The following is a 12891-nucleotide window of genomic DNA, read 5'->3' as shown; positions in this document are numbered from 1 at the left end:
GTAGTGTGAACAAAGCAAATAGATCAAATTTAAAGATAAATCATCATGCAGGTTCTCGATCTTTCCATCGTTTGTCTAACAAAATGGTAAGTTATTTTAGTGCCCGTAAAATATTAATATATAATACACCTTTTCTAATTTAAGTTCTAATATAAATTTTCCTTTTGCAGAAAGAAGAAAGCCTTCCTGACTATGATTTGACCCAATTGTATGATAAAACACATAAAAATCATGATGGTGTTTGGGTTAGTCCCGAAGCAGAGGTAACTTATGTAAGTTTAAGTTTATTTAATTCCATTGTCACATAATATTTTTGTTACTTATACTAACTTTAATGTCTTTGTTTTTGTAGGACAAGATGATATCGCTTAAGGAAACTATTGCGGATCCATCTGATGCATCATCTGTCAATGATGCTCAAATCCTTTCTCAAGTTCTTGGATCACGTTCTGGATATTTGAGGGGCTTAGGACGTTGCATAAAACCATCATCATCATCATCATTCTATTCTCGAGGCAGATCGAATGACGACAAGACTAAGGAATTGGAGGAAGCAACACTTGAGATAGAACGATTGAGGTCTAAGGAAAAAGAGTTGTTGGCCCGATTAGATCAAATAGCGGATTTGGAGGCAAGATTAGAAGAGAGGATGCATTTAAATAACCAAAAAATGTTTGAACAATTCCAGTCAATGATGTCCCAAAACTCTATGCCACCACCATTGTCTTCAAATTTATCTTTTCTTTCATTGCTATTATGATGTTCCAAAACATTTGAACAATTGATGTTTGAATTACAAATTGTGTAATATTAATATGATATTTTTAATTAAATTCTGATCTGTATAATTAATACAATTCGAATGGTAAATAAACAGTTCGAACAGTAAATTACCATTTGTAATTTCATTCGAACAAAAACAGACACATTCAAATGAAAACTACTCCATTCGAACAGCAAAAGAGAAATACGGACGTTCGAAAAATAAATTATTTGTTCGAACAACAATTATGCGCAAAAACCCGTTCGAACGGATATAATTTTCGAAAATAAAATTTCTAATCGAATAGACATTATTTTTGTTCGAACACAAGTCGTTTGAAAAATTTATTAGTTCGAATGCATAAAATCTGTTCGAACACTCTGTTCGTTCGAACATGATCAAATATGGATATTAGGTTGAATGAATATTTCATATTGTTCGAGTGGACATCTCAATTCGGACAGAGAAATATTCCATTCGAACAATATATTGAGACGAAATCGGTTCGTCTAAAAAAAAATTATCTGTTCGAACGGTTTCGACTGGATCAGTCCAATTTCATCCCTAAAAATAATTTTTTGAGACGAATTTTGATTTTCATCTCCAAAAATTTTTTGAGACGGTCTTTCCGAGACAAATTTGAGACGAAAATTGTGTTTTTTGAGACAAAATTATTTGTCTCAAAAAACACAATCTCTTGTAGTGAGAGAAAAATGATGGATAAAAAGAGAAGAAAAAAGAGGAACGAGAGTAAGACATACAAGAGACGGTGATGTGACATAAAGCTGATAATCTATATTTTCAAGGCCGCCTATAAAAAGGGATCTAAGCTTTGGGGAATATGTTTCTTCTTCAACAATAGGAGGCGAGATATCCTTTTTATGTGCTTTGAACAAAAGAGTCACAATCTATTGTATTGTGATATATGAGAGAAAAATCATAAGAGACTACTTATTTCAAAGTGGATTAACATTGTTTTGGTCTGGGTGTATGTTGATAATTTTGTGTTTCCAGTTATTCTCATTTAATTACAGCTGTGCTTCTTTGATTTTCATAGTGCATGGCTGTTGCCCTAAGCTTTGGGTTGAAGGTCCACGACATATATAATATATCTTTAACATATAAAAGTTCTGTTTAGTGTCATTTTCTACTAAAAGCTTGCAACTCCACCACCTCAGGTTGGAGATCTTACCTGACCCGGTTTGACCATAAAATAATTGTCAAACTGACCCTATCTGGACATTTTTATTTTTATTTTTTAATTTTTTTAGGCTTACAATCTTTTTATAAGGAAACAAGATTTTATCACACACAATGTAACCTCCACCTGCCGCTACATTCCACAATTCAACATTCAGATAATTGAATATGACTGCTTACTATAACATCTATAAACACAATGTTTGTATATTTTATAATTTAGAAGTGGAAGTAATAGATAGTTTTTGTACATATTTAACCTATGTCGAGTGAAAAATTTCACTCAACAAATTTCACTCGAGTGGATTGTCGAGTGAAAAATCTTTCTAAAGTTTTCTTGAGCCACAATTAAGCCAAATCTTGCTTGAGCCACGTCAAGCCACAGTCAAGCTAAGTGATGCCAAAGTTTTGGATTGACGTTTTCAACAGGAAATGAAGCCACCATTCAAACAAATCTCCACCATGGCTTGAATTCCCTCAAGCCTGAACGAATCCCAACAACAAAACTACTCCACCAAATCCTTTAAGGGACTCAGAAATACAAGCACCACTCATTTGAGGTGCCCTTCAAAATACCGAAGTATCTATTTCACAACCTCCCGATGAACTTTACTCGGATTAGCCATACTACTAACAAAGCTCAATGCATGTGAAATGTAATGAAGAGTACAAACCATTACATACATGATACTGTCTAAAGCACTGAAATTAGGAAAATGGGATATCAAATGCTCCTCCTCGTCATTCCGTAGATATAGTGATGCTAAAAGTTTAAACTGTGCGGCGAGTGACGAACTCACTGGTTTGGAATATGTATTTCCAAATCTCTCAAGCACCTTCTCAAAGTACTTATGGGATAAGTGCAACTTTTTAGCTTTTTTGATTTTGTGGACATACATCCTCAAAATGCTCTAAAATGAACGCTCAAAATTTTGATCTCAAACTCATTATTGAGTTAATTCTTCAACTTGCTGATGTCCGACATGCCTTTGGCAGCAATGAGCATGTCATCAACATAAAACAACAAATAAATGAAAGAATCATTAGACAATTGTCTATGGTAGACAACTATTATAGTTACTTCTTGAATAACCATGATCAACCCAAGTGTGTCGAAGCACTTTTACCATTGCCTCAAACTCTTAGGCAATTTTTTTTAAACAATTTAACCAAATCCTAAATTTGGTTCTTATGAAGAAACTAAATTTCTTCACTCATGGCAACCCACCACTGAGCAAAGTCCTTACTCTTGACAGTTACTGAATATGTGAAAGGCCTGATCACCCATATTTTCTGCCGTAGTAAATGCATATGCCACCATGTCTGCATGAGCATATGTTGCTCCCTGTGCGGCATCATCAAAATTAGAATTACGCCCATCAACAATAGTATGATATTGAGTTCCACCATGCAACTTGCTAATGTCCGACATGCATTTGGCAGCAACGAGCATATAATCAATATAAAGCAACAAATAAATGAAAGAACCATCAAACTATCGTCTATGGTAGACATAACTATCATAGTTAATTCTTGAATAACCATAATTAACCCAAGTGTATCGAAGAGCTTTTACCATTGCCTCGGATTCTTAGGCAATTTTTCTGAGACAATTTAAGCAAATCCTAAATATGGTTCTTATGAAGAAATTCAATCTCTCCACTCATGTCAAAACATCATTGTGTAGACTCCTTACCCCATTCACAACATTAGTTTTTCTAAAAAAGCCCATTCTACCTATCATAGACTTTATTCATGTCCAACTTACTAGACATACAACCCTTCCTCCCACGTTTCCTCCTTCTAATAGCATCCACTATTTCAAAAGCCACTAGAACATTATCAGTAATCAACCTTCCACGAAAAAAAGTTGATTGCTTTTCAGAAATAACTCCAGGTAAAACTAATTTCAGCCTATTAGCTAAAACCTTTGCAATAACCTCATAGACCACATTACATAAGCTAATGGGTCGATAGTCCTTCCAATACTCAAGCTGCTTGGTCTTTGGAGTTAGCACAATATTTGTAAGATTTAAATTAGGAGGCATAACACCCGACACCAACACTTGCAAAACAGAGTTTATGACAGTGTCACCCACCCAATGCCAATACTTTTGGAAAAACAAGGGAGGCATACCATTCGGACCCAGAACTTTCAATGGTTGCATTTGAAACAAAGCTGCCCTTATCTCTACTACTGTGAATACATGTACTAGATCACCATTTATAGAGTCAGAAATGCAAGGATGAATAGGCTGTAATACTGCATCAAAATCAAAAGGATTAGTGGTACAAAACAAGTTTGAAAAATAGTCATGTATCATTGGAAGCATCTTAGATCCTTCATGCATAACACCCACATAATCCCTTAGCCCAATGATAAAATTACGACGTTGCCTTTGAGAAGCCTTAAAATGGAAGAACTTAGTGTTTTGATCCCCATCTGCCAACCATTGCACACTGGACCTTTGCTTCCGCATTAATTCTTCATTCTCCAAAAGATAATTAATGTCATTTTTAACACAACGTATCTCATGCATTTGGTAAGAGGGATAAAATACATTCTGTAATTGAACCAGTTCCTGCCTCTTTATAGCCAATTTATGTCTAACATTACCAAAATATTCCTTACTCCATACAGTCAAGTTACTCCGGCAATGTTTGATTTTATCAATCAATGAGGCATCAGAATTTAAAGACCAAGCATTAGCAATAACTTCCTCACAACCCCTTGCTCCCACCCATATGGATTCAAACTTAAACAAAGGAGGCTTCCTGAAAATATTTTGCACAAATGCATCCGTACTCAAAACCAAACAACTATGGTCTGAGACTAAAGTATTAAGGTTGCAAACTCTACAGGTGGGGAATAAGTCAAGCCATTCCACATTACTAACAAATTTGTCCAACCTTTCATGACAAGAGCAGATCCCTCCCTCAAATTACTCCATATATACAAGGACCCTACGACATCTATGCTGCGTAATTGGCAATAATCTAGAGCATCTCAAAAACCCCTCATCTGACTAGCAGGTCTCTCTCTACCCCCCAATTTCTTAGAGTTTTCCAAGATTTCATTAAAATCACCACAGCATAACCATGGTCCATCAAATTGATCTTTCAATAAACGAAGCAAGGCCCAAGTATCTCTTCTAAGATTTATCTCTGGGTGTCCATAAATTGCAGACAAATGCCAAGAAACTCCAGAAATTGGGTTCTAAACAACCACATCAAAATGCAACTGAGAATAAGATTTTAAGACTAGACTTACCTCTTGTCCCCAGAAAAGGCATAATCCACCAAACGACCAATGCTGCCCACCATTAAAAAGTAAGGAAACCCCAACTGCACCTTAAAGATTTCCTACGAGAATAGCTAGAACGTGTCTCCATAACGAAGACAATATCAGGATTTTCCCTCCAAACAAGATCTCGAAGGGTTCAAACTCCCCGATGGTTCCCAAGCCCTCGGGAGTTCTAGCTCATAATTTTCATGGTTGTCGGCGGGGTTGAAACTCAGCCTCCACCAATGTGATTGGGACATCCACCAGTGAATCATCTTCCCCTGATTTCTGCTTCTTCATCTGAATCAAAGCACCCGAATCTCCTAAAGCCTTCTCATTCAACTGTCGCTTTGAAGGAGTCGAGACGATCGTGCACGATTTGCCCTTGATGTTCGTTGTGTATCCTTACGGAAAGAAGAAGATGCTGGTCCTAAGTGATGTTCCTACAGGTGCACAGAAGGCAAAGGAGTTAAAAAAGCTTTGGGCCCTAGGGTCATTCTAGGCCCCTCAACTTTCACAGCTGTTAATTGATTAACCGCCCCCTGAGCAGTTGTACACATCAAGTCTTTGCTTGGAATCGTCAATGGTTGGGATGAAGAGTTAGTAACTACCATTGGATCTTTCACTGGCAAATTGCTCTGATCATCATCTACAGGAGATGTGTTTCCTGTACTTCCTTCAGTAGATGATCCCAAGTGATTGCGTGCTCTCACAGGAGCAATCCCCACCCTCAGCCATGGGCCATAAGGAAACTCAGTGTCTCTAGCATCACTTCTAATATTAATTCATTGCAGGCAATCACGCTCCCCATATCTCAGTATCCCACAATAATAACAGAATTGTGGCAACCTTTCAAACTTAAAATAGACCCATACATAATCTGATTCGCCCACAGCAACTTGTTTTCCATGCGGCAAAGGTTGACTTATGTCCACGGATATGTGCACACGAATAAATTCCCTCCAACCAGGCCTTGTCTCAGTAAGATCAACATCTTCAACATCACCCAGAGTTCCTGCTATTTTCCAAACTGTCCGTGCATTCATCCCATCCAGAGGTAGATCATAAATTCAAACCCAAAAAGAAGGAAATAACATAGATACTTTTGAAATTTGTAGAGATCCATTATAATCCGTGCAAATTTTGAAAAGTCTAAGGTCCATTAGATAATATCCTCTCCTTTTCACATTTAGTAAAGCAAACTGTTAAAAAAAGATTTCTCCCATATCATAAATCTGAAAGCCTCTCGAAGCATGTCATAAATTCTTCAGTATCCTTTTAAACGTCTCCTTATAAAATTTTACACTCAAAAGCTTAAACAGGAAGTATTTTGTGGTATCAAAAGCTTTATTTAATTCCATAAAATCAAACAAATGTACAGTAGATTTCTCTATTTCATATAATGAAAGGGACCCAAATATTGGATACAAATATTGAAAAAAAAACAATTTCGACACGTAACTGTCAACGTTCTCCTTGAAGACAACTTGAATTAATTGTTTAAACCCATGCTCAATCAAGTTGGCAGGAAACAAACAAAATAAAAAATAATAATGGAAAGACGATGAAGCTATATAGGAAGAGGCCGGATGACAATTTGTGTTCGATCTGTCCACTCACTCGCATGTTCCACTCGTTAACATGTGGTCCGAGCTTTTGGAAAATCACTAGTACTCATGTTGACAAAACCCTTCCACGCTTGGCTGTTCTAGACGATATGGTTTCGTGACTTAAATCGGTATGAACAGTAGTCAAGGGATTAATTAAACACTTGATTTTGACAGGCTCAGTACTGTAGTACCACAAGCGACATATCCACCTCCCAGCCTGACATGACTCTGCCGCAGACGCAACAGATCATAGCCATCAAGGCAATTACGAATTCACCTATATATTAGATAACACAACAATGCAGGTTTTTCCACTGAAACTGCGTGCCTTGATATCTACTCATCCTCCATGGCGAGCCTCATCTCTCTCCCTTTATACGAAAAAACACCTCTTAAAAACACTCTGCAAAGAACCTTGGATATCATAATCTTTTTCCTACTCCTTTCTCTCCTTACTTATCGTCTCCTCCACCTCAAAAACCATGGGCCCACTTGGCTCCTTGCCTTCCTATGTGAGTCATGGTTCACCTTCGTTTGGTCTCTAGTCCTCAACATAAAATGGAATCGTGTGATATTCAAAACTTACCCGGACCATCTCTTGCAAAGGTAACATCATCTATATATACATTGTAGCTATCTTCTGTAGATGATGTTTTTGCTGCATAATTTGTTGGAATATATATATATATATATATATATATATATATGCACAAGATCTATCGAACAAATGACAATAAGAGTGAAGGATTGATAATAGAAAATTCCAATTAATTTCTATGAAATATTGTGACGATTATCCTTGATTATGCCTCATTTTATTGAATATAACTTTCATGATCATGACGGTATTCTTGATAGGGGAACTGATGAGCTTCCCTCAGTGGACATGTTTGTGACAACTGCGGACCCTGTGCTAGAACCCCCTATCATCACTGTAAACACAGTGCTGTCTTTGTTGGCAGTAGATTACCCAGCCCACAAGCTTGCTTGCTATGTATCGGATGATGGCTGTTCTCTTCTTACCTACTATTCCCTTGTCGAGGCCTCAAAGTTTGCCCAACTTTGGGTACCTTTTTGTAGGAAGTATGATATTCAAGTTAGAGCTCCTTTTAGATACTTTTCCAATGATCCTATTATAACGTTCAGTGATAGCACAAAGGAGTTCCAACATGAATGGAAAAGGATGAAGGTAATAATAATTCATTAATGCTTGTCAGAGTTAGAATATGTCTTAACTTAATTTCCTTCCATAAATTAATCATAAAATTAATGTCTTGAAAAAGCCTTTTTGTCTTCGTCTAATGTAGAATGAGTATGAGCAGCTTTCCAACAAAATCGAGGTGGCGGTCAAAAACTCTGTTCGACCATGTGATTTTACAGGGGATTTTGCAGAATTCTCAAATGTAGAACGCAGAAACCATCCAACTATTATTAAGGTAAATTTTAAACTTTTCATTTGGCTGCAGGGACATATATATACCAATTTATGATGGAATCCCACGAACTTGTCTTGGTTATTCACGAATCATGGCTGCATTCGAAGAAATTCATAGCCTAACTCATCATAAAACTGTCCATTATCATGTCTATAGATAATGTGAGATTATTCTTTAACAGCAATTAGGAGTGATCTTTCCCTCTTCTTGAAGACGGTGGTAATGTCATTTTCGAAAGAGAGTCTCGTCGTGGCGGTGTACACATAGCTCGCATGTAAATTCAGATGATAAACTAAAGAAAAAGCCCCACAAACTAGCTTTACGGTCTCAAATACATGAGCTCAAAACTATGGCTTCTGTAGCCACCCATCAATTGTTTTTTTTATTTTTTCATGTTTTTATTTTGTTATCAAGAGTAATTATCTCAAACTTTTGAGGTGATTGCAAAATTGGGTGGTAATTTGCCATCTTTTTATATTTCTTTTTACGCTTTCTTTAAGAATTAGTAACATAATTATTATATATGCTATTTTCATTATAAATATCATGATCTATATATGATTAATGTTGGCATTTTATCTCCCATTAAACCCCCTATGTCTCTATCTAACATAATGGTACGATGGAAATCGTTTGTTGGGAGGTGACTAATTGTTACGATTCCTATTACTGCATCATCCGAAGATGTACATGTTTGAGATTATATATGATATTGGCTGTATTTTTGTGGGGGTTTGATCAGGATTTAATAATTTACCGTTTAAGTTCCAAAAAGACTTACCTAGATAATCGTGTTTCAGGTTTTGTGGGAGAATAAGGAATGCCTTCCGGATGGGTTACCCCATTTGGTGTATATATCTAGGGAGAAGAAGCATAAGCATCCACATCATTACAAAGCGGGTGCCATGAACGCTCTAGTAAGACCTGACATTTTTTGATGAGGAGATCAATTAAAACTCCCCCCAAGAATTTATAAATTACTGCATGGTGTTTATCTGATTGATTATAACACTCTTAATTTCTACTGTTTATGTCAAATATATATATTATCTAGACGAGAGTCTCTGCATTGATGACGAACGCTCCGTACATGTTAAATGTAGACTGCGATATGTTTGTGAACAATCCAAAAGTCGTTCTACATGCAATGTGCGTGTTATTGGATTCCAAGAGTGAATCAGAAATTGCATATGTTCAGTTCCCGCAACGATTCTACGATGGATTAAACGATGATCCTTATGGCAATCAGCTGGTGGTTTTGTTCGAGGTGGTTTTAAATCTTGAACCTAAAAGATAGCTTTTTCTCCTTCTATTTTTCTTTCATTCTTACATTAACATTTCATATATATGCATAGAGAAATGATTTTATTTTGCTTATGTACATATATAGTATATAGCACGTGGAATAGACGGAATTCAAGGACCGATTTATGGCGGAACAGGTTGTTTTCACAGAAGGAAGATTATCTATGGTTTATCCCCAGATAATGTAGATTCAATTGATGGTAAGTGAAGAAACATGTACTTTTTTAAACTAAAAAAATGCTTTCTTGAAGTTTCCCTTCTTATGACTTCCTATCTCATCAGTACCTAATAATTCTTGATATCGCTAAAACTATATATAGTTCCGATCCTTTGTTCATGAGTTTTTTCCTTTTTGTATGAAAATGAATGTTTTTCAACTTCTCATTTTCACAGGAAAATTGGCTGAGGCTTTGCTTTCAGGATTTGGGCATTCAAAGGAGTTTATCAAATCAGCTGTTGATGCTTTAAAAGGAAAAACTGGGCATGAACCAAACATTAATCTTCACAGCTATGTGGAGGCAACGTACCAAATAGCCAGTTGTGGGTACGAGTATGGCACTAGCTGGGGTACAAAGGTCAGCTGTTATGTGCCAAAGTGCACGAAGGCCGATCGAGAGAATTTTTTTTCACCCATGTATTCTTGGTCTTACTCATTCTTACTTTGGCAACAAGAGAGTACTAATGATAAGATTAATGGTACCAGTGATGATAAAGAGTACTCCAAAAATGACTTACCAAGAAAGAAAACTCTATCCCCTTATTATTTGACCTAGTATTACTTAATCCAAGAAAAGTTCTACTACATACAAGTACTAACGAATATAGAGAAAACAGTTAAAACACCAGTACTAACAAATATAGAAGGCTTCTATATCCGAAACATGTTGACTGTATCAATAAGCAAACTTTCAAATAGGCTTTTTCCACTTCATTTTGTTGTCTTTCATATTTGTGGTTATCTTGTATATATCAGATGGGTTGGATCTATGGATCTACAGCAGAGGACGTCAATACTGGGCAAATGATTCAAAAGAAGGGTTGGAGGTCTGCCCCTTGTACGCCAGACCCACCTGCCTTTCTAGGGTGTGCCCCCTCGAGCGGCCCTGCTACAATGACCCAACAAAAGAGGTGGGCTACCGGGTTGCTTGAGATTCTATTCAGCAAAAGTTGTCCCATATTTGCCTCCCTTTCTGCAAAGCTCCAATGGAGGCAATGTGTGGCCTATCTGTGGATCCTCACTTGGGGTCTACGCCCCATCTTCGAGTTATGCTATGCTGCCCTTTCTGCCTATTGCATTATTGCCGACTCCCACTTCTTACCCAAGGTTAGTTTCATAAACTAGAACCTCCAATTTTAACACTTACATGCGGATTTAAATGATTCAAATGAAAACATGCAACCCTAAACATTACATCCAACTAGAATATAAAGCTAGCACCAAGGTGGTGGTCCAGTTGGCGAAAGCTAGGGGATCATTATTCCCTCTCTTGTCCGAGGTCACAGGTTTAAAACGGCTTGTCTTAGTAAAACATGTGAACCAAAATTTTGGTGGCTTTTGCATGCAGACACTTTGGTAGGGTTGTCGTGACAGGCTTCCCCTCAAGGGTCAATAGCTATGGCTCGAACATGCCCCAACAAGTGGGAGCCCTTATAATCACTCCCAAAAGGGGAAGCTACACTGGCCGACTCTCCCCACTCTTTTTCCTTTTTTTTTAAAAAAAAAAGAAAAAAAAGAAAATGGAGCATCAAGCTTGCATGTCATTATTTCTAACCTATACAATTTGTTTTTCTCTTAACTTGCTTTTCCTCTATTTGGACAAGATAGATGGTAATCCAGATTTGCATGTTGAAGATCATGACTACATGAATGAATTATTCTAAATCACGTCCATAGTGTTATCTTCTTTATAAAAGTTAAAAATTAATGTTTGTACATATATATATATAGGTCCAAGAACCAGCTCTATATATACCGGTTTCTCTCTTTCTAACTTACAACATATACACTTTATCCGAGTACTTGAGAGCTGGCCAGTCGGTGCGAGCTTGGTGGAATAACCAGAGAATGGCAAGAGTAACCATAATGACAGCATGGTTATTTGGATTTCTTAGTGTTCTTCTCAAGCTCTTAGGATTATCCGAGGCAGTCTTTGAGGTTACACAAAAAGAACAAGCCTCTAATGATGGTGATGATAATGATGTCGGTCGGTTCACGTTCAATGAGTCACCCATTTTTGTACCAGGGACAACCATTTTGCTAGTTCATTTGACTACTTTGGTAGTGAGCTTGTTAAAGTTGCAACATACACCAGCTTATGATGGCCGGCATGCAGGATCGGGGCTAGGGGAGGCTTTTTGTAGTGCGTGGTTAGTGCTATGCTTCTGGCCATTTTTCAAGGGGCTTTTTGGAAAAGGAAAGTATGGGATTCCCAAAGCCACCATATACAAGTCAGCCACTTTGGCATTTCTATTTATGTATTGGTGCAGACGAATTGCAATGGGTTGACGTACACTTTGGGTATACATGTAATTCTATTATTGTTTTCTCAGAATTTTTATTTGGGTCAAATCACTTGTGGCACGTCACAAAAGAAAAGAATATAAAGCCATGATATTTGCTCTCTCAAAGCATTTAACTTGGGTTGAAGAACCTGATATATATATAATATTGATATTAGTTTTAGTAAATGTTAAATATTTATTATAAATGTTTTGTAAATTTGCAGATCATATAATATATATATATATATATATATATGTGTATGTATGTTCGATCTTGCACTATTTGCTAGAAAAAATATTCACCAATAATCTTGGATTAACAAATCAATTAGCATATTGCGCACACATGACACACTCACACATCCAACTTCATTACTTCAAAACAAATAATAGCGTAACAAAATATCTTTAAAAGTTACATAATCATGTGATAATGACATGACAATATGTCAACTGGTTTTCATCACCAACCAAATTAATGATCATTTTTTTTTCCATTAATAGGATCTGAAAAGAAGTAAAAAACTTGAGATGAGTAATATAACCCCATAAAGGGTATCACAACCAGGTAAGAGATCTAGTTCAGTGTGATCAGTAAAATTAAAATCTATTTATTTTCTTTTAATTTTTTAGTCATTGTCCATGAGGTCTACCAAAAGTTTAGACACTTTGTTCGTGTAATATTTCTATTATTGTTTTCTTATAATTTCTCTTTGAGCTTGTGGTACATCAGAAGATCTTGATCATGTAAGATGAAATTTTCCAGTGTCTTCATTTAAGCAGACAATTAAA

At 36.5% G+C, this 12891-nt stretch overlaps 1 protein-coding gene across 2 annotated transcripts; it reads left to right on the top strand.

The window, feature by feature from the left end:
• Positions 1-7050: 7050 nt before the first annotated feature.
• Positions 7051-12149, top strand: LOC121251951 (cellulose synthase-like protein H1). 2 transcript variants are annotated; one of them, XM_041151372.1, is made up of 9 exons: positions 7051-7462; positions 7715-8045; positions 8164-8292; positions 9093-9209; positions 9347-9559; positions 9683-9797; positions 9991-10172; positions 10571-10921; positions 11546-12149. In XM_041151372.1, exons 1-9 carry the CDS (start codon positions 7206-7208, stop codon positions 12101-12103), a joined length of 2253 nt encoding a protein of 750 aa, XP_041007306.1. In that variant the 5' UTR covers positions 7051-7205; the 3' UTR covers positions 12104-12149. The 2 variants fall into 2 exon arrangements, with proteins under 2 accessions (XP_041007306.1, XP_041007307.1); XM_041151373.1 differs by lacking the exon at positions 11546-12149 and adding an exon at positions 10997-11534 and having other exon boundaries at positions 7054-7462.
• The last annotated feature ends 742 nt before the right edge of the window (positions 12150-12891 follow it).

This window comes from Juglans microcarpa x Juglans regia, chromosome 2S, assembly GCF_004785595.1.
Source record: "Juglans microcarpa x Juglans regia isolate MS1-56 chromosome 2S, Jm3101_v1.0, whole genome shotgun sequence".
In the NCBI taxonomy this organism is placed as follows: domain Eukaryota; kingdom Viridiplantae; phylum Streptophyta; class Magnoliopsida; order Fagales; family Juglandaceae; genus Juglans; species Juglans microcarpa x Juglans regia.
Note: the sequence above shows the minus strand (reverse complement) of the source record. Positions and strands in the feature narration are given on the sequence as shown.